The sequence below is a fragment of the Anopheles coustani genome, chromosome 3 (genome assembly GCF_943734705.1).
Source record: "Anopheles coustani chromosome 3, idAnoCousDA_361_x.2, whole genome shotgun sequence".
Lineage (NCBI taxonomy): Eukaryota > Metazoa > Arthropoda > Insecta > Diptera > Culicidae > Anopheles > Anopheles coustani.
This window is the reverse complement of record NC_071288.1, coordinates 77,953,518-77,981,024: the sequence shown is the minus strand read 5'-3', so window position 1 is coordinate 77,981,024 and position 27,507 is coordinate 77,953,518. Positions and strand designations below refer to the sequence as shown.

Here is a 27,507-nt window from a genome sequence, read left to right as displayed (position 1 = left end):
CCGAATAGTTTTTACAAAAAAACCATGTAGAATTGTCATATACACCATGGACACAATTTAAATTAAGCCGAGTGCCGAAGGCGTTAAGTTTTGCGCGAGTAAATGTCAAATCGGTGCTCTGTTTGGTTAGTAACGATAGGGCAACAAGGGATGTATGCGGTTAGTGTCGGACTAGGGGTATGAAGTAAAAGCTTGATTTATAGACGTACAAATTGGTTTCTCAACAAACCAATAGACATTAATTTTATCATACAAGTGTAAGGCCATTGGCAGGGAGATGTTTTTCCCTAAATGCCTCATATTTTCTCTCTCTCTCTCTCTGTATTTAAGGTTGAAGTATTTTCGCTTCACCAGGCTTAAATTTCTCTCCACTCCGAAGCAGCAGCATCAGCAGCAGCGGCAAAGAGCAGGCAGCAGCATCACTAAGCACGACCGAAAACGCGGCTGAATTGCAAATACGAACGAAAGAATGTTCCTCTAAACCCAACGAATTACTACAAAAGTAAACAAATTCATTGCCTCGCAGAACGAGGAGGAACGAAACAGGCTGGTAGCGCTAGGATGGCAAAAGACTCAAGTAAACCGGGTCAAAGATAATGTGAAATAAATAATGCAATAAAAACAATTTGTCTCTCACTGGCAGTGAAAGTAAGATAATTTACCGGACACCATGCGATAGTTAGGTGAGAAAACGTGTTTGTGTGTTTGATATCATTTAGAACAGGCAATCAACAAACAATCGACACTACAAAGCTCAAGTTCCCGTAATTTTGTCGCTTACTAGAAAACGAACATCGCGGGCTTATGTTAACGAATTCCGAAAATTTATTTCAATATGATTCAAATTCTCCCGAATGTGAATCGGCGAAAGGAAAACGTGTGTGCGAAGGGAATCAACTAATAAAACCACTAAAAAATTGCGCGGGCAAGCACCAGCTACAACTTCCATTTAAAAAAGACCAAGGTAACATACGAAAAGAGGATAATATTTTAATATTTCTGCGATCGATGACATGACTCTGTACATTGAGTAGAAAAAGGAGGTCGGTAGAAGAATGGAAGTACAATGGCAAGAATACAAACAGCGAGCAATTGAAGAGTGGTGGTTTTCGATAGAAGAATACACTTATATGTTTTCAATGTTCCAAGGAGATGGTTATATGCTAACAAATGTAGATAAATCTATAAATATTTATGTAGAACTAACCATTTTCGTTACAACAAACTCCCTTTTACTCAACAAACAAAGCAGTTTTATTTGGTGTTTCAATGAGTTTATATCAAAGTTTTCCGGGATAAATTTATGAATGTTATGAGGGTGTGTATGGGTGATCGGATGACATGACAGGATGCCCACGATTTTTAAATTGGTTAGCAAAACATATTTCATTTATTACAACTTTTAGTACACCTGTTTGATGGCTGATAAGGTGAACGGCAAAATAAGGTTCGTGTGCATGCGAAAGATAAGTAAAAATAAAGAGAAGCTCAAATCAAGCCAAGTGCAATGGGTCCCGGTTGGATTGGTGAGTTTTTCAATAGCGAAAATAAATAAATGTACCAAAAGTTTTGCGTGTAGCAATGCTTCACAGAAGTGCTAAGGAAAATAAAAATATTAAGCGAACTTTTTTAGGAAAATTTGCATATAATTGTGCAAAACATTTAAGACTTCCAACGCGGAAAAATGAAAAATAATACAAAAAATTAGAGATACGCGTAATAAAAGTTCCGACTACTAAGCAGCTTAAATGAAAAGAAATAAATAAAAAGATTAGGCGAACGAAAGGGATTCACGATGATAGTAGATGATGATCAGGCGGATGCTATCAAAAGCACTATCACAAATCGAAATGTACGGATGCAGTGTATTTGCGCGGTTGGTTTTGTTTTTGTTGGGTGGTTTGTTTGCGGATGAAGGTTGACAAATGAATTTAAGAAATACACCAAAACACTAGGCTTCATCCAATAATAATAAGTATACGGTTTCGGTGTGTTACATTTACGCTCACCCTCTATTATTCGCGTCTATGGTACGGTTTGGCATAGCAATAGCATTCGAAGGCTAAAACAACTAAAGATAATTGCTCTCGATAATACGGGTGTGTTGGTGTGTTGCTGTGTAAAGGGGTAGGTTTTTTAAATTTTTTTTTTGTTTAATGCGGGTTATATGTTAGCGTTTATGTAAAGTAAGGCAATTTACTGCTCAATCGGTGTGAAGTAATGTGTAGTAGCCTTAAAAACCAAATATTTATAACTTTTTGGATTCTGTTTTGTTTAGCTTCTATTTGGAGTTTTTTTTGTATGCTGGCTATAAAATACACAGTTATCATGCAGGGATACATAAGAGACAAGAAAAAATGGATTTGAATCGATTCCTGGGCCGGGAATGCTGCATCGGCCATCGGAATATTGAGGGGTGACTCAAAATTGTGCAGTACATAGAATAATAACAACAATATTAGCGGTAGTAAATATTGTAGTAGGAGTAGTAGTAGTAGTAGCAGTAGAAGAAGTTAAAATAGGATCAATAAAAGATGTTGTAGCGGCAGTAGTTATAATTGAAGTAATAGCATTTGTGTTTGTACGTGTACAATATTCTAACAAATAACGGTATACCAAACAATCATCTCAGAGGCAAAAGTTTTGTGTGTTTGTGTATTTTTTGTTTAAATTGCAGCACATTTGGTTTTCTTTTAAATTATCCTTGCTCGCTAAACCTATACACATGTACGACTAAGAATTAAAACAAAACTCGCAAATCGGACAAAAGAAAAGTCAAATCAATAACCAGCCATACTACTGAAGAATAAAACACAAATTACACAATTTACGATTCAAATATTCGTTGCTTGCTAGTTTTTCTTTTGTTTTGGTAAATAATCCTCTAGATGGTAGAGTAGTTTTTATACAGAGCCGGAATAAAATCAGAAAAACAGTGCTTTGAAGTGTGCGATCAGTATATTCCGATAGGGAATCGTTTTTGCAAGCGTTGTTCAAAGGGGAGTAGAAATATGGAGGAAGCGCGTTAGGGTGCTTGCTTTTCTGCTTTTATACCGGTTTGTTTTCCCCTTACAGGAAATAGTTTGTGGTTTTCTTCTTCTTGTTGCTGCAAAATTTTGTATGTTGTTTTGTTTTTGAGTCTCTACAATCAGCGCCATTTAGTCACATCGTTCAAAAGCGGTTACGTTTTCCTTTGGATTTTGTTTGTTTTAACTAGCGATAAATATATATATGTATATCAATATATTTATATTGGTGATACAGTGACAGGAAAGGTATGCCCGTGCCATCGGTGTGTGCGAGCGCGGCGCGAGCGATTGGTGTGCTGCATCGCTATGATGGCGGCATTAGAAACGTTCGGTTTTTTGCTTTTCTTTCTAGCTGTCATGAAGCTGTCTAGATGTTTTTTTTCGTTCGTTTGTTTGTTTGTTTGTTGGTTTGTCTTTTTAAGATAATTCCACCAGTGCATGAACGATAGTTTGTTTGGTTCGCAAACGCATTCGCTAGCGTATCCGCGGCTTACAGTTATCGAGAGAAGGAGAGAGTACGTTTGCAGCAACCATTACAGATAAATTCAATCGCAAACTCTTACGCGTTAAGAAAACAAATCAACACACTCGCTGCTGTGTACGAAATTACTCATATTACATAAAACTGTACTCTATGGAGCTAGCAGCAATAGTAGCAGTAGTAAATGGTATCGTAGTAGTAGTGGTAGCCGTAAAAGTAGTAGTAGCAATATAGTAGTAGTAACGATATTTAGTGTAATACTATGTTTAAGCCGCAGCATTGTCCATTGTATGCGCCCCGACAATTAAGGACCGTTTCTTGCAATGTCGTTGAAATTGAGTACATTTACACATGGCAAGGATGGTAACAAATGTGGATAAACGGCAGCAGCGTAATTTTCCTAGGATGCGATGTTACGCGGTGTACTGTCAGCAACGGGGACAAAGAATGGGCACGCTTCATCCGCGTGTATGATGCCTTAAGCTTTACCCCAAAATTAAATGGCAAGAACAGACTCACACTTCGGAGTCGACTACGGGTTTGAGGACTTGAAACCACGAGCTGTCATCCCCTCCCCACATTTCCCAAATGTGTTTTCCCGCAAGGACTCGTCCTCGACCCTGGCACAACCTTTTGATATTTATATTCCTACTACTTTGTAACTACATAACACAGGGCTGATTAGATTAAAATTGTCTCGGTTCACAATGGATACCCTTTCGCCGCACAAGAAAGCCAATTTCTGGCGGTACTCAAGTACATTAGAGTGTTAAGTGTTTGAGGATGATTGAAATCGCTACATTAAAGGTTATGAAAAAGTATGTTTTTCGCTAGCTTACTCTTGGATTGTTACGTAAGGAAAATTAAACTAACGCTCTTCTAGAACGTGCTCTATTCAGACAAACAAGACGCACAACTTATTCTAGAATATATTCTGACCAAGAATAGACACGATAAAGACACATAATGTACCGCGCCTTCAGCAACATAAACCGAAGGAAGGTCGAACAATATATTAACTAAGCTCAATGCATGTACAATTTAACTCAATTATTCTAAACATTTAATCTTCTGTCAGCTCAAAATGAACCTCGGCTACATCTACGAAATACATTAAGAAACAAATGCAATACAGAAACAAATACCAAAAACAAAAAACAGAAAGGAACAGATTTTTATAACTTGACTGGTGTGTGTTTTTCTATATTACGTTTTTAAAACGTTTCGTCAAACCTGGGACGACTAACACCAAGGAAGCTGGCCACCTTGATTGCTACTAAACTAAGCTAAATTGTGTTTGAATAGTTTATAGAAAAATCCACTCGCCAAAAAAGACACACAGACTACGAAAAACGATCAACGAAAAAAGGATCTTGCCAAACGCTATTGTTATCCTACTTTAAAGAACTTTTTCTTAGCTTGCTAAATATATTTTATTTTTCAAGTTATGGTCTACTACTGAGTGGACTTTTGACTACGTTGCTCTACGTTGCGCGCTGGAGTTGCATTAAAATTCTATGGGCGATAATCGACGAACGAACTACACAAACACACACGATCATTTTATAGTGCTTATTCGAACATGAAGAAGAAGGGATGAAAATTTATCATTGTGACATCGTGGTCACTACTGCACGAAGAGTTCTTCGTTGCAATTGTTTTCTCCGCCAAAATCGGGATCCTGTTTCCCTTTTGTGTGACCCCGATAGAGATTGGTATTGTTTTACGTAGTACATCGTCGATCTTCCCCGCCCGTAGTGTTGGGTAGTTTGCAAACGAGAGAAAACAAACACCCTTTGGGCAAGCGTTGTGTTTCGTATGCGGCAAGCAAACGGAGTGGGCTTTTATGAGGAGTGCAAGCTGGGATGAGTTGGTGCATGGGTTGGTTTTGACTGTTGCGTTTGTCTTGCATATACATTGCAGCGTGGGAGGGTTTTGTGAAGCTATCACAGTTTCTTCATCATGATCTTCGAGCTTGGCGATCCTGAATCGCTGCAGCGTTGGGCTGCCGTAGGATCCCAAAAGCCCATCCTATCTAGCACTTCTCTCTCGCTCGAGGTGATCATTCTACTCCTCACTACCATATGCCCGGGACTAGTAACAAGCACTCAGCTACACAACCGCTACGGTGCGTGCGTGTATGTGTCTGTGTTGAGTTGTTGTGTTGGCAAATTCCTCCATCGGTCCATGGAAGGGCGCATGGGTGATAGTGAAAGTAAAACTTCCCTCAGTCGCAGGCACTGATTAGTGTGTATGTGTTTTGTGGTAAAAATTTATTGTTTCCGTACGTCTATGCTGACTTTGTCCTTTCCCTTCCCCCCCTCCCCCTTCCCTTCCCCACAGGACGCGGGGACCTTGTTCCCTCTACGAGGGTATGTTTACTTTAACTTTACGTTGTTGTTTGTGTTGTTAACTAAAGGAGCTTACGGTAAGGTGGCTAGGGTCTTGTCGCTAGGCTCGCGACTCGCCCAAGGTAAGTGTCTATCGCATATGGCAATATGTTTAACGAGCAAAGCATCGCTTGCTCCACGCGCTTGCTGTTTTGGCCGGCATGTGTGTGTGTGTGTGTGGGGTGCTTAGGAGGTTTTCATTTTCTTGTAGGGGTTCAGCACGACGGTGCTGGCGGCGGCGGCCGCCGCCTGGGCAGCCGAAACCTGCGGCACGGGCGTCGGCATGCCGGTCAGCCCCGAGGGCATGCCGGCTTGTGCCATCTGGAACGGGTAGCCACCGGCGGCGGCAGAGAAGGCCGCCGTCGGGTACATGAAGCCCTGGTTCATGAGCTGCTGCTGGGCAACGGCGGCGGCTGCGTACGGATTGGTGCCGTAGCCGGCAGGCATTTGCGGCCGGAGGAGCTGCGGGTAGGCGCCGGCCTGAGGCATGATCGGTGGAGGCGGCCGTGTGGTAAGCGCGGGCGCAAGCAGAGCCTGCTGCGGAGTGGCAGCCGCAACGGCAACGGCCGGCGAGGTCAGACGAGCAGCCGCCTGAGGGTAGGCGGCTGCCGTGGCTGCATTGGAAGCGGAGGCAGCGGCGGCAGCAGCGGCAGCGGCTGCGTACTGCTGGCCAGGCTGCGGCAAAAGGCCGCCCTTGTTGAGGGTGTAGCCGAGAGCCGTGAGCGGCTTGCCGGTGAGTGCCGACGAGCCACCGTGCAGCTTGAGGGCGTAGTTCTTCTGCGCGACCTCCTTGGCCATGCTGGCCGCGTCAGCGTAATGCGCTCCGGCGGCCGCAGCCCCTGGATACTGAGCCGAGGCGGCCGCTGCAGCCGCTGCATAGGCGGCGTTATGGTTGGCCGCTGCCTGTGCAGCGGCGGCCTGATGGGCGGCTGCTGCATGGGCAGCCTGAAAATGTGCCTGCACCGACGCCTGGTGGTTCATATGGTTGGCGACCGAGGTGGCGGCTGCCGAGAACTGTAGCAGCGGGCTCGTCACTGGCACCGTGATGGCCTGCGTGGACGAAGTGGCCAACGATTGCGCGAGCGAAGATCCGCTGCCGGATGACGTGGTGGTCGTGGTAGAACCACTCGAGAGGGCACCACTGCTCGGCGTCAGGAGATCGCCGGCGTGCGCGTCATCCTGCTCGGTACCACCCGACGACGACTCCTTGTGCTCACCACCCCCCTCGGGCTTGACCAGGGAACCCGCACCACCGTTGGTGCTGGCCAGATGGGTCATGCTTCCGCCGAGCGAAGCCATCGACTGCAGCGACATCGACTTCGTCAACGGTGCGTTCTTGTTGCCCACCTTCGGGCTGTTGTTGTTGTTGGCGTGGTTCAGCATGCTAGCAACACTGGTGTTGCTGCCAGCCCACCCTCCCCCACCCCCGGCCCCGACGGAGGTGACGATGGCGTTGGACCCACCGACTCCGCTGGTGCTGTAGTACAGCCCACCGTGTAACATCGACGTGGAAGCGTAGCTGCTGGCGCTACTGGCTGCGGCTAGGGCGGCTGCAAACGCACCACCACTACTACTACTACTGCTGCCCAGACTCGCCAGACTATTAGCGATAGGGGTTGCTGTGGATGTTGGTGGAATATAGGTAGCGGCTGTGACGCTAGTACTGGTACTAGGGTACTCACATGACACTGGCACGAACGGCTGCTGTAGTTGCATCAGCTGCTGGTAGGTGGCGCCCGGCTGGTAGACCGGAATTCCAGACTTTTCGCCAGCGGTTCGCTTGAATGGGACCATTCCCGGGAAAGCCTATGACGCACGCACCGAAATAACAAATAGAATAAGAAAAGAAAATTAGTTCCAGCCAACGTTTCAAGATCAGGTGTTAAAATCCATCGATCAAGTAGTGGTAGTAATGGTAGAGAGAAGAAAAAACTAAACGGATGGAAAACTCTAATATGACTACATACTAAACACATTAGCAAATTACAGTATTGTACAGGATCAAAACGAATTTTCCAAGGGTAATAGATAGTTCCGGTGGACACACATAAATAGAGAGAGAGAGGGAGAGAGAGGTGTTGTTTGGTTTCAAATAGAATAGACAGAGATAGAAAATAGAATAATAGATAGGGATAGACAGAAAGAAGGTGAAAGACATAGAATATACTGGCAGAGCGAGAGAGAGAGAGAGAGAGAGATAGAGAGAAAAAAGGGAACGATCGGGAGTGTGTGGTGGTTTAGATTCTGTTTATATTATTCTGTACAGGTGAAGAACGATACAAGCGTTCTCTACTGGGAACAGGACATAGAGTTAGACTATCTTGTGCGAACGGTGTATGGAGAGAGGCGTTGGGTGAAGTGAAGCATTCAAACATTAGTAATCCTAGGTGATGTTTCCGTTGCTCGGATGGAAGCGGCAACGAATGCGTTTACCGATGCGAAAAGGAAGGTATGTAACATGACGGCAAGGTTGGCTGGTGCTCGCAGGGATGTCAAGGGAGCGTGTGGCCAGTGTTTAGACGCGAGAGTGGAGTGTTTTGGTGGACAAAGTTGGATGAGCTGGACAAGAAACTCCGTTGCCTCCCCGCATGCGCAATACAAAGAGTTTAGCTTCAAATAGAAGGACAACGTTGGGAGCATTGGAATATCTAGCCATAATACTGGAAAAGGTGTATTTTGGCTTCACATGAACCGCTCGGGGAGAGAAAAAGGCACAAAAATCTTGAAATAATACAACATAACCGTATGAAAATCATATTTGCAAAACCATTACACCATAACCAAAGCGCACTAACTACGGGCGGAGGGATGAAAAACAAAACTATTTCTCGTCCCCGTCTCGACGGGGCAGGAAAACCGAAAATGGAAGAAAGTAAAAGGAAAGAAAAAAAAATGCTGGAAAAAATCGAAAAAATCGGCTCGGTTACTTACAAAGTTTTCATAGTAAATAGATCCCATCGTTTTCATGTCCATCTGGTGGGGTGGTGGTGGTGGTGGTGGTGGTAGGTTTGTTTGTTTGTTTTGGTTTTATCATACGTATTGTTTGTGGTGCAATCGTGCAGGTTTTTATTGTGACGGTTGAGTAGAAAAGGAAGTAGTATTGGGTATGAGATTACAGAGAAGGCCGATGTTAAGGACAACAGAATGGCGCGATGTGTTGTTGTTGGTGATTTCGTGTCGTTAAAGACATTGTTGATCGAGGCGCGATGTGGTGTTGTTTTCGTAAACACACGTTGACGGTAATGTGAGGGAGAAACGAAAAGGGTACAAGCACAACGAAACGGAGTGGAGTAGTGGGAGTAGTGTTTGCATGTGCGATCGCAGATCGGATGATTACACGATTTTTTTTTACATTCATGTGGAAAAGTGTAACAATGAAACGGGGGAGAAAGAGAAAGAGAGAGAGAAAAGAGAGAGAAAAAGCAAAGAGAAAAATGAAAACATTCATTAGTTATGAAAGGTACACACGATCGGCAACCATTGACATGGGTTCAATGAAAATAACACAAAACTTAAATTATCGATAATATAAATCAAATAATCTTAATGTCTACGATAAGTCATGGATGGAACTTAAAACTCAAATGTACAGTGACCAAATGAAAAACGGAACTATGATAAAATAAAACACACGTTAGTTGGCATTGGGTGGGGCCGGGGTTTTTTTAGTTATACTTCTCGTTCTCGGTACTTTTTACGGTTAGAGAGGGTTTGCTGACAGTGGTTGGGTGGTAGTGGAAGAGGCACAAATTGTTTACCAAGAGGACGATTGTATTAGTGGTGGCAAGATGGTAGCTGGCAAGTTCCTCTCCATGTTACGCTTCATTGCTGATCGATTGGCGGATATATACGGGATGAGCGGAGGAGGAGTGAGAAATTATCATGTCTCCCGTTCATCTGCTTTACATCGATAAACGTGGAGTTAAGTGTTTCTTTTATTCTTTCACGATCATTTGTAGTGGCGCGGTGCTGTTGGGTTTTCCATTTCCTATTCTAGCTAGATTAGTGTTAGTGGATGGCACTACAAACAGAGATCAGTTTCACTGGCGAGCAATTTTCCGGCAGAGGTGCAGGTGTTATCGGCTTCCATTGGTTCGGATTCCGGGAGGTAGGTGTCGTTTTCCTCCTACGCCATTTGCAGGAAGTGTGTACTAGGTTTATGCACCTTTAAATGCTCATTCTGGTGCAAGCAATTTTATGCACGAGCATCATATGGATGAAATCAAATGAGGACGTGGTGCAGATTAAAGGTTGTTATTATTTTAAACTTTTAAATATTTAGGATTTCCAATTAATAATCAAACTTGCTTTCTTCTTCGTTCAACAACAAATTTGAAAAGAGTTTGATTTAGCATGGTATAGGTACGAATATTAAAAAAATAAATGGAAAAGAAGTAGCAAACAATTTTGACAGATTATCGAAATCACAAGGAAGCAACGGTTATTGAAAACATCATCAACAGAAGTGCTAGGTACTCGTTCTGGACTAAACCATTTAAAGTAAAATTTTTGCCGTAACATAAAAACTAAATTTCTGTCGACTTTTGAAAGCATAAACTAATGAGCAACGGAAAGATTACCAGGCCAAAGAAGGTACGAACAGTTCAGAGTAGTGTGTAGATTGTTTGGCGTTAGTGTCAGTTTCGTATCGGAGGATCCCAAGGATTGTCAGTAAGACATTTTAGTACAACGACGGAGTAAGTGGAAAACTATATGAGTAACTATTGTGGGTAGTAGTAACATGTAATAAATAAAGTAGGAAGTAAAACCATTAATTGACGTTAACAACTCTCGCAACATGTTTAAAAAAAACACATCAAACTTATACTTGGTTACGGTTTTAAGGGCGCTTAGAAATTTTGAACCGGGAGCGGGGAAACAACAGAGGAGGGAAAGTTAAAAACAGGGTTTGGCTTATGGTTTATGTTTTAAAGGGAAACAAGAGTGGAAGATATAACGACAAACTAGGAAAATAAAGATGGCAATACCATTTGTATCATGTCATTATCGGCCGCACGTTTTTTGCCAACCTCCAGAGGAGACTGGCCGCCAGATAGTGACAGCTGGCTCGTCGAAGTGACAGCCCCGGGCGGTGGCGGTGGTGGTTGGAGGGGGCCCATGGTAGCAGCGGCAGCGGCGGCGGCAGCGGCTACAGCGGCCGCAGCAGATACGGGTGCAGTCTAGTGATCATTTAGGTTAGAGAGCGTGGTGTAGAATTTCGATTCGCGTACGTATAGCGGTTTATTTTGAAGTTTTGGTGATGGTGGTGGTTTTGCGTATAGCAGAGTGTATGTACGTGTGTGTTGTTGCATGTTGTTGTAGTTTTAACCGCAAAAAATCGGTGGCAGAATTTGAGGCACGGGGACGAGTTTGTCGGGTCAATGTTTGCCAAAGTTGTCAGAGAATGTACACAAATTGATTTCCGTTTCCAAGTCAGGGGAAAGTTTGAGTGTATTTGCAGGTGTATGTGTATGTATTTTTGTACGAGTGTCAAGTGGATTTGTGTACGCGTGTGGATGTGGTAAAGAATAAAAAAGAAGAAGAAGCATAACAAGCAATGTTTTAATAAAATATGTCTCTATAATTTGGAAATAGTTTTACACAAATCAAAATATACACAAATAGAAACAAACACAATGGAACACAAATAAACAGGCGAAATAAAATTATAAACTCAAATAAAGGTATGTGTAGAAGGAAATGTGGAAATAAAGAAAGAAAGAGTTACAACGAGAAGAGTTCTCAGTACACGAGAACAAAACGTATTGCTCCTAATTGAAAATGGTAGAATTCCGAGTTTACCTAAATCTGCTTTGCCAAAACGCATATATGTGTTTTGATCTTCTTACAGTTTTTGAAGAAGGAAGCAATTTTGTGTTTTTTTCTTAAAGTAATTTCAATTTTGAAAACGATAAATTTATTTGGTATTCTGATATTTTAAAAAAGCTACAAAAAGAAGGATTTTGTACATAGGAAACTGTTCATCAATGTGCTCTGCCAATATGTTGATTACAACTCCAGTTGCATATGGATAATATATTTGATATTTTGAGTTCACATATTAATGGTTTATGTTAATAATAATTCTTAATGACGTCATATAATATTCTTCCATCAATCAATATCGATTTAATATATAGACCCTAATATTCAAAAAAAGGGTGCCATTCTTTAAATTTAACTTTAAAAACTGCTTATGACCCACAAAGTGGGTAACAAGGAACTATGATCTAGCTATGAACTTAATATTGTATTGCACTAATATACAAGGAGGCTATTGCTATTGGAAATAATATCTGTTGGAAAGCTTAGTCAACTTTTTATTCGTTTTTGAACAAGTCTATGTATTTGTTTTATAAACAAATTTTATCAAAAATGTTTGTACTAAAAACACGTACTTGGTAGTCAAAATGTTAATTATAATCGGCTGATACTATGTTGGGTAAACATTTTCTCTACCACTATGTTTATCACATAACGTCCCACAGTTCTATCTTAGGAAAGTGATAATATACTCTGATTCGATGCTGCCATTTATCAGCATTTGTACGAGTTAACCTTGTTTTCATCGTATTCCGGCTTAAGGATGTATCAAAGGATATAGCTAAAACCAATATACGGATGATACGCGGTTTCATGCAAACCAAAACTAAATATATGAAACTGAAGTTACATTGAAGAGGAGCGAGAAAGAGAGCAGACGCAGAGATAGATATATATGAGGGATTGGTAATACCCATGGCAATGTATGCAAACATCGGATAGAGATTCAAATAAACTAGAGGCACAAATCGAGCGGTTCATAATAACATATCACATTATTTACAATGACCGAAAAAGAGATAGTGTTTGCTAGGAGGTTTAAAATGATCCAGCTTACAATAAACATCCACAGCGTTTTGGCTAGATAAAAGAAATCGGAGTTGCGTTTAGCATAGCGCATAGCTATGGCGGGGCTGCTATTTTTTTGCATAAAAAATAAAATCGCGCATAATTTTTATTGCTGTAGGCGCTGCGGCTCATGATTTACGAATAAATAAACTGAATACTTAAAAGATTTGGACGTTTTTGGTGGCAATTAATTTTCGTCTGGAAAGTGGGGTAAAAAAAAATTGAACTAAATAAAAGGCCTCATCTGCTTTCTTTCTCTTGTGACGAACGTAGGGAGAATTCTATGCTACGGAGAAACTACAAACATTTTCTACTCTAAAATGAGTTTCAACGTGAAACTTGTTCTTCTAATTTTAAATTTCACGAAGTTGTTTTTTCTATATAGGTCCCGTTCATTTCTAAAAGACCGTTCGGAGGGGACGGCTTGATTTATAAATTCTCGAATACAGCTATTGTGTAAGATTGTTTGCGTCACACAGTTCAATAAACATCTAAGCTACGACTGAAAGTGCGTGAAGTTTTGGTTTGTTTCGAAGAACATCAACAACAACGGGATGATGGAAGATTGATTCAACGAGCTAATACTTAGTGTGGGTGTACATAGTTTAGTGATGAAGGTTGCAGTTTGTGTCACTCTGGAAAAGGGGGTTCGAGGATTTTTAGTGGGGGAATAGCAGAAAGAGAAATAGAAAAGAAGTAGAAAGAGATAGAGAGATATGTTTAAGAGTTGAAAAGATAGTGTTACAGTTACGAGAGGGAAAGTAAAATGAAGAATAGCATATGAGGGACGAGAAGAAAATAGAAATGACGGATGAAAGAGATAAAAAAACAATTTTGTAGGGTAATGTAAATCATTGAGAGATTTATAAAACTGTCAAATGAGATGATAGGATTTTAGAGAAGAGCAGAGCTAACTGAAGTTAAAAAGAGAAACACACACGGAAGATTTAAAATTAAAAAAAAAAACAAACATATCATGGAGGTTAAATAAAAACGAAATAATAATACGTCAAACTTATTTCTTCAACAAAACAGAAATGATATAGTTAAACTAAAAAAATAAAATCACCAAACGGCGAGTGATGACAAAAAGTATGATGAAGAAAATAAAAGTAACGAAAAGATGCAGAAAGATGAAGGAGTAGGAATGATGAGAGAAAAAAAGGAAATGGAAAACTGAAACAACTTAAAACAGAAAAAATACAAAACACGGAAAGAAGTATTTTCTTTTGTTTTTTGGATTAAATAGCCATACCGCGGTTGCGCGTGACTGCGCTGCTTTTATTTGAGCCTGCAGGTGCAAAGGAGGATGGAAGTAGCGACAAGGTTCACGAGCGCATCTACCCTTCACGGCATCCATGCACACCGTGACGGAACCGTCTTCGTGTGTTGTAACGCTCTCCTGCGGATGAGCAAAACGGCATTCGGACTCAGCTCGCTTGCAGGCACCTCGCATGAATTCGCGACATACCTAAAGACATTATCGGCTAATTGATGTTTGTCTTCACAATGGTTGGTTTTTATTTTTATTTTATTTTGTAGTTAAAGTTTGGAGGTTTGATTGTTTGTTTTGTTTCATTGTTTGGAATATACATATTATGGGGTTGTAGGGAGGTAGATTTGTAGTAGTTTTGGAGCAGTTTGCATATGTTTTTTTTTTTGGGGAGTTTGGAGTAATTTTAGTAGTACTTCAAATTTCACAAAACGTTCGCAAAATGGCAATACGAAAAAAACAAAACGGGAAAACAAAACAACAGATCAAACCGAAAGTGTTGTAGTAGTGGTAGTAGTAGTAGTAGTAGCGTATTAATGATATTATTAAATCTGTATAATCGCTTGCTGTTCGCCGAACGCTGGTAAAATGCAGTAATAGCAGAACAAACAGAAAAAAAAACAGCTTAAATGCAAACGCAATCAAAGGGCAGGTGAGAGCGGTAGCAGCAATAGTAGCAAATGAACGATAATAGCAGCATCGAGAAAAAGTTCTTGACCAGCATTCCGTATAAATGTTGCTAGATTTTTGCACGTACACGCGCACACCTATGCCAACCAATCGGGCATCCGTTGGGCGCGGGTCGGTTGGCACATCTTTTATGTTCGCATGTTTCAAGAACCATTCTTAATCGAGAAAACATAAAAAAACAAACAGATAAACAATTCGATAACTTTTGACAAAAAATATTTAAAAAGCTGAGCTGAGTTAAAACAATATTGCACATCGATCTGAAATTGCGAGGCAGCATAATCCTTAAGGTGTTCGTTGCTCCAAAGCGAAGAATTAAAAATTGTGGCGTCGGGCAATGGAATGACTCATAAAGGAAATGATATAAAAAAACAAAATACCAAAGTCAAGAAGATGCTTTTGCGAACTGTGCCTTCAAAAATTGACAAAGTGTTTGAAAAAGAATAAATTGTATTTAAACACAAAAAAGTATGTTATAGGAGTAAAAAATAGAAACTTTTGCAAGTTGTGTATGGCACTGGTCGGTTGGAAAGAAAATTATCACAACACTTCGACAATAAATAACGTTTCAAATGAAAACGAATGCAAAAGAGATTATTCGCAAGCAGTTTATGCAGGTTTGGCAGCATGGAGAAACGAAAACAGTTTACTGCTCTGTATTTCAGCATATCAATAGTGTGTTTCAATCGTTATCAAAATCGATTGCAGTAAAAAATGATATACGCAGGATCTCAAGGAGTTAAAACCAAACGATCGCAGATCGTCTGTCACATTTCTCCATAAGAGTGTGAGACGAAAAACGCCATGGCTGGCACGGGTGAGAAGGACGACGAAAGGGGTAGTTCTGAAATCGTGAACACAGAAGCGCGGAGAAGGGAGTTTGTTTATTTTCTATTACTGTTTTTCCTACAGGAAAAACGATGGCGATACCTGTACGTGCGGTTCTACCTATAGTGCATACAGTAGTGCACACTCAGGGTCGCCGAAGAGTTGCAGTAGGCATTGCTGTTGTAGGATTCTGTGAGCTAATGAGCATGCGTGGGTGTGTGAATGTGTGTTTGTACGTGCGCTTGGTTTGATAAACGCTATCAAATACATCCTGGATTTCACTTTCACCTATAAACACACACACACAACACACGTACACATACACAGGGACTCACACGGGCTAAATGGTTGGTGAATGCATCCGTCGGGCGGGATCAAACATTTTAACGCACAAACCGAGGGGGGGCTATTTGTGTGCCTTGTCGAAGTCGGAAAATGCCAGGAGCGTCACGAGGAGGGTGAGGAGTGAACGCGGCAAGATGGAGAAAGTGTTGTAGAAAGGGTGGTGATAGAATGATAGAGAGATAGAGATGGATAGATAGAGAGAAGATAGAGAAAGAAAGAAGACCTATGGGAGAAATTTCTGTGTGGGAAGAGGGCATGTATGTGAGTGTTTTGAAACAACAGAACACGTTGTACCATCATTATAAGTCGGTGTTGGCAATGGGTTTGGATACATGGCTGTATGAAACAAAAACAGCAACTTTGTCAGAGCGTTTACAGCACTACGCCTGTGTCTAAGGATCTACGTCCTTCCGGTTCGCACAGTATAATCTGCTTTAAATGTAAACTATTTCTAGATCGGGGGATGGAGGTCTACAAACATAAACATAAGTGGGAAAACAGTCATACGATTTCCCCGGGAAGGAGTGAATCAAAGGGTAACAAATTAAACATCCTCACAGTTTGAACTAAGAGAAGACAAAATGTAGATAAGAGATAGCCAAAGAGTGTTTCTAAAGCCAACTATAGTCTATTCTAAACGCTAAACGAAGAAAGGGAGTGCACTCGCTAGTCGTACAATGTGGAAAAGGTGGAAAACGAAAGGAAAACGATTTTGCTTTGAACATGCCGATGGGGTTGGCTCGGTTAATCATTTTATCGTAGTCGATAGTTTTCATTCCAGCTACATATTCGTTTAACGCTTACAAATGGCATGTGTTCGATTTCGCCGTCTCGATTTTCGTACGAATAGCTAGGAACATACGATTGATTTCAACTCAATTTCTATAGAAACAGACTTAAAATCACATTCATTTAGTAACGGCAGAGCGAGACATCTCATCACAAGCGAGTTATACGAGTGACACGCCAAACCGTTGCTTTCGGTCGACAGTTTTGTTTATGAATAATTTTAAATTTCTTTCTCAAAGTTCGGCGTGTCATACAGCTAAGCCTGATTTCTGAAGGAAACAACTACAATTTGATCCGAAATCTTCTGTGGAAGCCTTATGAAGCTAACCGCTTACGCTATTTGAAGAAGATTCACTATTCTAATATCAAGCTGATGCATGTTATCAACCGTTTAACGTCTATTCTAGTTTATTTCGATTATAAATTGATCAGCAAATATAGGGCGAAGGCACACAACTATATTTTTACCGTGTTGTTACCCTTCCCTTGGGTACAATTTTGGAGGCAACCGATCTATCAAAGCTTCTTTTATCTCTCTGGTGGGAAAGCTAATGAACGAACTTCAAACGCCGCTGACCTGCTGTGATTTATCGGCAATCAATCGTGAATGGGGTAGGTTATTTATAATGCATTTATTGGTTCATTGGGTTTGCGATCGTTCGCGGGCTTTCGGTGAAGGTAGGATTTTCTAAAACCACTAACGGGACGGGCACAGCAGTAGCTTGCAGCCACACAGCCCGTTGCGCCATCCCTTCCCCCGATCTGACGGTGGCTGCGGTCAACGTCAACGATGTGCCTCACTTTATGTTGATTTATCGATGCGGGAGTCAATAATTAATTAGCGTGGCATAAGCAGTTTCTTTGCCGTTTAAAGCCACTGGAAAAAGCTGACCAAATGTCGGTCAGCTTAGCCGCGCTAGGGCGCAAACCGAAATAAAAGCTCTATTGTAGGTTTAAATTGAAATGGCAACTAGCGGCGTTGAATTAAAACACTATTTTTGAAAAATAAAACATGATGGGGACGCCTGGTGGTTCATGATTTTGCGAGTCGCTTTATATTTTCTACTGGTCAATAATGAATAATTAACATCAAATAGCCTCCTTTCATGGAATTTGATTGAATGTAACGCATTGTGCTGCCAAAATAATACCTATTGTTGTGCTGATTAGTTTTTTCCTCACGTTACTTGCCTCAATGGAGACGCCTTGTAGCTTGTAAACACATTCAACTTTAACAAAAGCACTTGTTCAAACGGATTAGGTTGCTTGTTTGCGCACTACAATAATTTCAAGTGACTACTTGCCGTAGGCCGTAAGCCCGGCAATTGTCTCTGCAGCCTTCCGCAATCCCGTCAACCGTGTCTGACAGCAATCGTATGCTGAACAGCCAGCGGGCCGTGTACAAATGTGCAATCGACTGCAGGTCACATTAACCGTCGTTGCACATTTCACGGTTGACTCGGCAAACAAATGCATCGCGTCATTTAGCAGCACAACACGGCGAGCCCCCGGGAGAGAGACCGTGACAAGTGACGGTCCTCGTCTGCGCCCGACAGCGACAGCTCCCTCCCAGTGGCCGGCTGCGATCCGTTTTTCACCCATCCCACGCGAATTGACGCACCGACGTACGCTGGCCCACATTTGTCATGTTTACTTGCCGGCGAAATGAAAATCAGATTACGTTTCGATCTGTACTTTCGGTCCATTTCGCTAATGGGCAGTGTGCGCCAGAACGCCATCCGGTGGCCAGATCAAATATTTCCCGACGGTTGTATTGGAAAAAAACAAGGTTTTATCAGGGCCAACAACAGCCACCTGATATGATTCTAGACAAGGAAAGTGGATTAAATTGAAATTCGTTCATTAGACGATGGATCGCACTAGGGATATATTTTACATTAAGAGTGTCTATTCGCATCTATATTTGCTTGATCAATCCTGTTACTATACATTTTTTCTTACTAATAATAATAGAATACATTTTCGTAACATGTTCGCATTTGCCATCCAGCGTTATTATTATTTTTTTATTTTGTTGATACGCATTTTAGAAATGTGTTTGAGAAGTAAAAGAAACATTTACAACCGTGCGCTGAAGCGTAGAGAAGAATGATGCAGCAAGACAAGACATTGAGGTTTTAGATGTAAAGAAATAAAAAACAAAACGACATCTTTCGATAGGTGTGTCAAATATCAGATTAATGACGGATTGGGTCGTTTTTGTTGCTTTTCTTAAACGTGAAACAATAAACAATAAAAAATATTATTCGAATTATTCAAACCAAACTCATTCCAATATAGTTTTTTCTCTTTACATAAAACGAGTGGCATACGGCTGAATTTTGAATCGCGGAAATGGACACTAGGAAGTATTGAAAAACAAAACAAAACTATTTTGAAACTCAATCGGATACAAGATTATTTACAGAAGGTTGAATGGTTCTGGGTACTTCAATAGATGCTAAGCGAACTGAAAGTTCGGTTAAGGTTTGTGATGCTTCGCTAATGAGAACAAACACAACATACACCGAATTCTTTAAGCTCGCTCAACGATTGCAATATTAAACACAGGTTTGTCATTAAAACGGTGAGTCACATTAACAAAACGATTCGATAGTAGAACAACCAAACAAATGGTACAATAATCACAGTTAAAACATTATTTTACAATCATAAGTACAAAACTGATTCTAGGAGCTATTGTTTTTTTACAAAATCAAAACATATTAGGGACACACTCAATCGTAGAGTGAATAACATTCAGCGAATTTAACGTCACAAATCAACTGAAGGTTAACTTCAAAACCAAAGCATTTCGAAAACGGCAATTTATCATTGAAGTTTTTGGCCTTGAAATGAATTGAAATATATTAAAAGATATTTTGCTTCTAGTGAGGTCTTCCAATAAATTGTACACATTGATCAAACGAATGTGAGTTAACGAGAAGAATCAAATAAAAACAGTTGTAACATAATTTAGAGGGTGCAATAGAATACGGTTACAAGAGATAGATACAGAGAAAGAGATAGATAGTATATGTATAAATATCTATACGGCAGGATAAGGATCGGTAAGGAACGGGGAGGGGTTTTTGGAATGCACTAGAATTCTTTCTAAGGCTAACCGGGATGGATGGAAGAAAGGAGGGACGGTTGGGCGCAAACTAACGGAGGTTAGTAGATTTTCACATCAAAAACACTATCCAGTGCGATACGGCCAACGGGAAGCGAGGACGGTTGCAGGAAAGGATGGGGTTTCTCATTATCTTTCGGGAGCGGGACATTTGACGGGACACATTTCAATGGGAGTGGGTTGGGTTTCGAGAGGGCGAGAGATAGACGGGGGGTGGGGGGGACAGATTTGTTTTCTTTTTCTTTATAACTTTTAGAGCAGTGGAACACCGCGAACACTTACCTCGAGCCTGTCGGAGCGTGGAATTTTCTGTTGCGTCGAGACTACGGCCTGCTGCACCACCGGGCCCAGCTGGGAAACGCTGGACGGGTCCGAGACGGGGCCGAGCAGGGTCGGCACCAGGTGGCCAGGTTGAAAGTATGGACTGTACGTGCTTGCTGGCATGCTAGCCAGGTAGGGATTGGTTGCCTGTGTCAGTTGTGGTGAATGTTTCAAAACCGGCGACCATGGACGAGCGGGTTCAATGTGGCAAGGATACGAGGGAAAAAGGGGGGAGGGGGAAAGAGAAATAGAGAGAAAAGAGAGAGAGAAACAAAGACAAATTAAAGCAATTTTAGTTTAGCGCTGAGTGGTTGGAAACAACTCCTTCCAGGGGCGAAGAAGAGTGACAAAGAGTTTTGAGAGGCGAGGAGTGACAAAAAAAATATAAATTCTCGGTCAAGTGATGACCACGCAACGCAACATCAATGCAATCAGCCATCAAGCTTGTGTTTAGGCCTTGGTTGTGGAGCATCTGATGGAGGGAGAACAGGACTGAGGGAACAGGAAGGAGGGAGCGGCTTTACACGTGTGTCCGTGAGCAGGAGCTCTACTTTGCGTACATTCAGGCAACACCGAGTGATTCACTGTTTTCCGGATGGATGTTCCGAGACTGCGTTTTTCTTTTCGCTAGAGTGTTGTTTAAAAAATTTAATTTAGCTCATGCATCACAAACACGCGTACAACGAAAGAATCACACACTCACATCGAAACTGTTTGTAACGACTAAAAGGGTTCTCCGTTTTTGTAGAAATTAGGATTAATTATGGACGCAACTAGTTTGTGCCAGATTGGATCACTCACGCTATATCTAGGTACGGAGAGCGTATTTGTAATGGAAAAATAAAAACGGTTTGCTCTATTTCGATATGACAACGGAACAGCCCGATATTGACTCTAGTGAAAACGACCGGAAGCACGCGTCTAGTATTAAATGATTTCGTATGATGGTATGACTCTAGAGGATGGCATGGAAATGACTATGATGGTTATGTTGTGGAATGGTCGGAAATGCAGCAGAGGCACGCTCCCCAGCATATAAACACACCGCGCGCTTCTAAAGTTATGATTAGCAACATAAACACACACACGCACGCACACACAAACACACGCCGGGATAGTTTTCCCTCCCGATTCGCGAAGAGCAGCATCACAAGCAGCACCCAAGCAGCGGCAATTGAAACAAGATCGAACACATCATTCGTATGGTAGTGTAAAGGAAAACGAAAGAAAAATGGACTAGTTAAATGTAAACTAAACCAACACAACTCGACTCGGGTTGTTTCTGCGCAAAACGGATGAAAGCACGCATAACGGTTGCGTTGGCGAACGGTTTCGTTTTCCCAAGCAACGCCATTTGTCTATGATCGGTTGATAATAATCATTAATGGGCTTCCATCTAGAAAAGCATGCACTGGTTTACTTGTTTGGCGACGACATTCGCCCTGGACTGAACAATAAAAGCACACAGGAAAGTTTTTTTTAGACTATCCGATCACTCGCTAAGTATATATACGGGGAGGAAGGAGAGGGATAAGAAAATTACACACGCAAATACGGCTACAGGTGATGATTACGCCAGGGTTTTGCCTCTCTGTTCCAGCAAACCATGGACGAAACTGATAGGAGCGTAACGTTCAGTGGAAAACTACATTTTCTCCACCGGAAGAATGGCAACCACCTAGAACTTAACTGTATCAGAAAGCGGAAAGCACAGGCAAATGGGCTGATAGAGATGATTTTAATATTTTTATCCCGCAGTTTTTGGAGCCATCCATTGTCTCTGCGCCGTGTCTATGAATTTGTCTTCAACAACCATCTATAGAAAAACGATATCGAGGGTTTTCCCTTCGGGGAGGTGTATAACAGAAGTGTTTGTAGCACACAGCACAGGCAAAGGCACAAATTTAACACCGAACTTAAAATCGAAACAACTAAAATCAGATGAAACAAGGATTTAAAATAAATCAATCCTCGGATATAGCAAGGATGGAATTTGTCAGCAAAAACTGTTAAACAGAAGGAAAGGAGATACAAATTTAAAGAAAACTGCACATTACCAAACTAGATACCTAATCAAATTCAGGATAGATAATGACGATAAAAAAAACATTTGTAGAACAAAACCAAACGGATTGTATAATTTTTTGTAAAAAACAATCAAGTTTCCTATGTTATTGCGATGTAGAGTCAATGTTTAAACGGGATTTTTCAGTACTAAAATGAAACCGAATTGAAATGAAAAACAAACTTCAATGTTTTTAACACATTCTTGTGTGAAAAGAAGACAATTTGAACCGAAAGATGCAAACACGGGCACGTCAAAACGGTACATTTTGGTATATGTTCTAAGGTCAATCATTCTACTACACAACCGACTCTTACAAGGCGATAAAAACAAAACGACAACACGCGTCTCCGCGGCAAGGCGAGTAGTATAAGAAATAGGCGGTAAATGTAGGTAAAAAAAGGGTGTTGCGAAAAAGTGTTGGCAAAAACGGCAACATAGATCTAGAGTATAGAAAACAGGCGAAAATGGAAGCGCTTGGATGTTCGGTAAGAGGTTGGGCGGTTCACAGAGGGGGGGGTGGTATACGACAGTGTTGTTTCTGTTGCGACCTTTGGGGCGGGTGGTTTTTTTTGCACTGTCGTGGGACGGTTTGGTTTGTTTTTTATTTTTTTTGTTTAGTAGAAGTAGTAGTAGAAGTTTGGTAGTTGAGAAGAAACTGAGATCGGATGGTAATTACTTTGCAGTTGGTGGTAGTGCTGTTGTTATTGTTGTTGCTGCAGTGGTTACTGTTGTTATTGTTGCTGGGGGCGCTGTGGTTGCTGTGGCCGTTGACGGTGGCGGAGCTGTGGCTGTTGGTGGTGGTGTTGCCGCTGCTGCCATTGCTGACAGTGCCGTTACAGTGCGGCACACCGTTCGTCGGTGGCGCGTTGCCATTGTGGTGGGTGACGACGGCCGCGCTGGGACTGTGGCTCACGACGTACGTTGTGTACGGGGGCGGCGGGGCGGTGCCCCAGGCCAGCGTGAAGCCGAGGGCGGCGGCGGCGGCTGGCGGGACAGCGGTCGCCACCGTTGTCGCTACCGTGCCACCGTTCTATCGGCGACGGACACGCGCGTACACGCAAATTTAATACACAAACAAACACACAGATAGAGAGAAAGAGATAGAGAGAGCGTAAGATGGACGAAGAGTGAGTGAAACAGAAAAAGAGTGAAAAACAGTCCGCTCGCAGGACGAACCGTTCCATTTCGGTTGGTTAATTTATTATTGTATTAGTTGCCCACTGGGTTCGGCGATGTTTTCTTTGTCTGAGAAACATAGAGACGCAATTCGCAGATTGTCTGAAAATTCTAAACCTGTAAAGGTATTTCATGAAAGTGGATCTATGATTATAGGAAGTAATTGTTTCGAAAGAATTCTATCGTAAGGAAAGTGTAGGAATTGAACCGATAACTAAACCGCAATGAAATGAAACAAGAAACAAAGTAAGATAAATGAAATCAAAACGGCAGGGAGGGCAGATGTTCAAGCACTCAACACAAATCCATTTCAATGACCATGGAGTCCTTACAAGCCCTTCGCTATGTTCCGAATAAAAAAACAAAAACATCTAAATGATCCACGCAAGGGAAAAAAGTGAACTAATAAAGAGAGAAATAACTAAAAGTCCTTGAGGCCCCACTCAAAGCATCGCAGCAGAGGTTGTATGCGGTAGCAGCGGCGGTTGTCGTAGTAGTTGATTTAGCGTGCGCAAACCTCTAACGATTGTATATCGGCGACATCCCCGTGTTGCCTACTTAGCAAGCGTCGACTAGCCTAGAGAAATTTCCCGCAGCCCAAGTTCAAGCCCTGCCTGGCCACGAATGAAACGTTCGGCGCTTCGGCAAATTCAGCACAGCAGAAGATGCAGGTAGGGATCGAAGGGGGGAATGGAGAGAAGAAGCCCGTCGGCAGGACGGAAGGACTCTTACCGATCGGCTGGATACGCGGATTCCGTGGACTAACCGATGCCGTGCCGCTGGGAGAAATAAATCGAACGTGCGGTCGCGTTCGCTAACCTCTGATTAGGTGCTTCCCGGTGACGCACTAGTCTCTGGACCTCGACGTACGGCTTCAACTCTCTTTTTTTGTTCTTCATAAAATCTCGTCCTGTGTCAAAAATCTCACCCACCTTTAAAATCATAATGGAAACATAATGAAACGAAACAAAACGGGAAATCACTCCGGCAGGAGGCGTAACCTAACTGCAATGCAAGTCCTTCAGAGAGGAAAACAAGGGTTCCAGCCAACACTCAACGAAGAGTTGTTCTTCAGTACTTGGCCTCTTTGCCCGCCGGTCGGAAAAAGGAAGTTGGTTTTTGTTGTTTTCAAGAGACTTTTACAAACGCCGCTACTAAACAAACGGGGTGGAAACTGTGAGTTTGTTCTGTCGTTTTTTTTTTGCGCTCAACAACTCATTTCCAACTCCTTCGACGACCTCTCATCGAAGTTAGTCCTGTTAGTGCTTAGTTTACCATCGGTCTTAAGCATGAAGGACGCCGCCTCCGCTAATGGCCCTAATGGCGTCCCGTCACTAATTGCAAACGGGGTTTGCTAACGAACGTGTTGAGATCCTGACTCTGTCGAGGAGAGTGTGACTCTGAACTGTGGTATTGCTCGCTTAAACTCCTCTCGAGCTGAGGAAGTGGCGAATAATTAAGATCGTGGGCTTTAGTAACGGCCAACTGATGCTTGGAAAGGAAAGCGTACTGTTCGAATCGAAGAAGAGCGGAGAGTTGAATTAGCGAGCAAGTCTTGTGTTAATCTTCAGGAAAACGATTTTTGAAAACAGAAAATCATGCTGCTTGTGAAGCTTTTGTGTGGTTTTGTTTCCGGGTTTGAGGATGAGTAATGTTTGATCGTGCACCGAAAAAATGGCGACGTTGATGCTCTGCACACGTTGCGGTGTTGATGGAAATCCGAGTTCATTAAAGTCACCGTAATCCTGACAGTTGAACGGATCAGCGCGCGCACACACACACACACTCATTCATGCAATCGAACAAAAACACAATCATGTGGTTAGTTATTCGACGAGCTCTCACATTCTAACCGCACTGAAGCGTTTCGCTAAACCTCAACGAAAACCGCACACCACACCAAACTTAGATGACACTTATGGCCGGGCCGGGACGAAGTCTTGGGCACGTTCTCGTCATACGCGTGTAAAATGGTTTCAACATTGTTTTTTTTTGTTTAACACAAACGGTGGTTGCTTCCTTTCGGTGGAAGGAAAAGTTTGTTAGTTCAGTTCGTGCTTGGCTGCAATCTTACGCCGGACCGTTTGCTGCTGCTCTTCCACGGCACGGGTTGGTTACGTGTGTTTGTGTGTATGTGGCACCGGGGGCCACGCGATCAACCGAACGAAATCATAACGAGCGAGCGGGTATGTGTGTGTGTTTTGGTATGTGTGTAGGCATGTGGAAAGCGCGCGCAACATAAAGTGGTAATGAGGAAAACGAAACAACAAATAAATGCCAATGTGAGATTTGGATGAGATCTTTCAGTGGATCGGTGAGTTGATCAAGAGATGAACACCCTGGCTGCATGGGTAGGATGATGATTTTTGATGGGGATTTTGTTTGCTAACACAAAATGTTCCCAAAGGATCGGTGTTTTTTTTTTGGAAAAGTCCAGTTAAAAACGGTTTGAAAAATTCCCTTCACAAACAAAACGATGTACAATTTGTAAACAGAAGAACGGAAAGAATCTACCGAGGAGTTGTCATCCGTTTCGATAACGCTCCGGAAGTGGATAAGAAGAATTCGGCTTCGATTTGCTTTCGAGCAGACACATTTCAACCTCCTTCGTATGCGGTCTCTTTCTCTCGCGTTGCCCCGCGGAGGTTGGGAGGGGGCCGGCACCACGCGGCACTGGAGCGGGCGGGCTGGCGTGGGGAACTTACCACTGCTGGCACTTGGCCGGGGAGTACCGGCTGACCGGGCGAAATTCCCATCTGTTGCATCAGGGCGTTCTTCAAGGCGAGATGGTTTCTTCCGTTGATCAGCAGCTGATCCTTCAGGTGCTGGGGAGGATGAAAGTATTTACACGGTGGTTTCTCACGATTGCAACGACCCTGGGTTGAGGAAGATAGAGGAGAAAAACAGCGTTAGTATGATCAGAAACGATATCAGTGTAAGCAAAGTAGCTACGGTTGCATACATCGCGGCGTTTATAGTATTTTACAGGAATAGAATACATCATTCAGACTTTTTATAGCAACTCTGTGGTCAAGTTAATGAATACAAAAATACCAGTGACAGAAACATGTCGAAGCACATGTTCGAAACATATTGAGGAAACCAAGTTGGATTAATTTTGTCCGATTGTTCCAAGTCATGCCGCTTTCGTCGTACGCCCATTTCCCGGGCGAATGTCAAAGGAGCCCAGCCTAGGGCATAGACGTAAGGCATGTCTTAACGTTTCAGACGATCCACAACACCTTCCTCTGCTCTGAGGCCCACGTAAAACACCGGATGCCGCTCCGGAGTGTTGTCAAAATAGACTCAGCAACACGCTACTGTAGCGATGTAGGCTTAGAAAACATTGTTGTATCAAGCATGGAAATTGCAAAGTGGTACGCTTCGGAGCGAACGCGATCCGACGAAAGTGTTTAGAATGCGGGAGAGGCCAGGGACGCCGTGGTGGTACATGATTTCGAAGCGAATGCAGCCGGTATGCAGTCAAACCCCTGCTGATATGCGCCTGGCTCGTGCAGACACACTTCGACTTCGGTCCGGAAGTCAATTGAAAACCATCGGGATGCAGAACCGTAGAGGATACAAACCGGGCCGTTGTTGTTTTGCGGGCGCACCAGCCATGTACAACCTGGCCGTGTACAGCCAGTGCTCGTTCCGTTTAGAAGTAGCCATACGGAGGACGGTCGGATAGGTTGGGCCGAAGAACATGAACGCCGGAGTAAGGCGAGCAGCAGTTCAGGCCGCTACCTCGGCCCAGCGTTTGTGGCAACTAATAAACGGTATTATATTGGTAGGAGATTTGTGCAATTAAATTTTCAACTTTAATTGAATGTAACGAAATTAATTGAAGCCCTCGGACGGAAGGCATGTTGCTTGTCGTTGGCCGGCGTACCGAAGGGGTTGCGGTCCCGGGTGGGTGGTGTGGGTGATGATCCGAACGGGAAACATGTTTTGAGACAAAATTAAGGCCCCCACCACTGGGCCTTCCTCTGGGATGGCAATGTCGGTCGTTCTGGGCAGTCCTGCAACGTCCGAGCGATGCACCTTTTGGTAGCAAAACGTTTGTAAACTCTATTTCACAGACAACACTCGT

At 42.6% G+C, this 27,507-nt stretch overlaps 1 protein-coding gene across 1 annotated transcript in view; it reads right to left on the bottom strand.

Annotated features, from left to right (window-relative positions):
- Positions 1–6,086: 6,086 nt before the first annotated feature.
- LOC131258891 (mucin-19-like) overlaps positions 6,087–27,507 on the bottom strand; it is a 249,822-nt gene continuing 228,401 nt past the window's right edge. Inside the window, exons 2-8 of the mRNA XM_058260285.1 lie at positions 26,120–26,290; positions 22,915–23,268; positions 20,132–20,317; positions 14,047–14,262; positions 10,889–11,080; positions 8,832–8,873; positions 6,087–7,706 (exon numbers count right to left, since the gene is read on the bottom strand). Of these exons, the coding sequence (XP_058116268.1) occupies positions 6,087–7,706; positions 8,832–8,873; positions 10,889–11,080; positions 14,047–14,262; positions 20,132–20,317; positions 22,915–23,268; positions 26,120–26,290 (2,781 nt within the window). The remainder of the gene's footprint in view (positions 7,707–8,831; positions 8,874–10,888; positions 11,081–14,046; positions 14,263–20,131; positions 20,318–22,914; positions 23,269–26,119; positions 26,291–27,507) is intronic.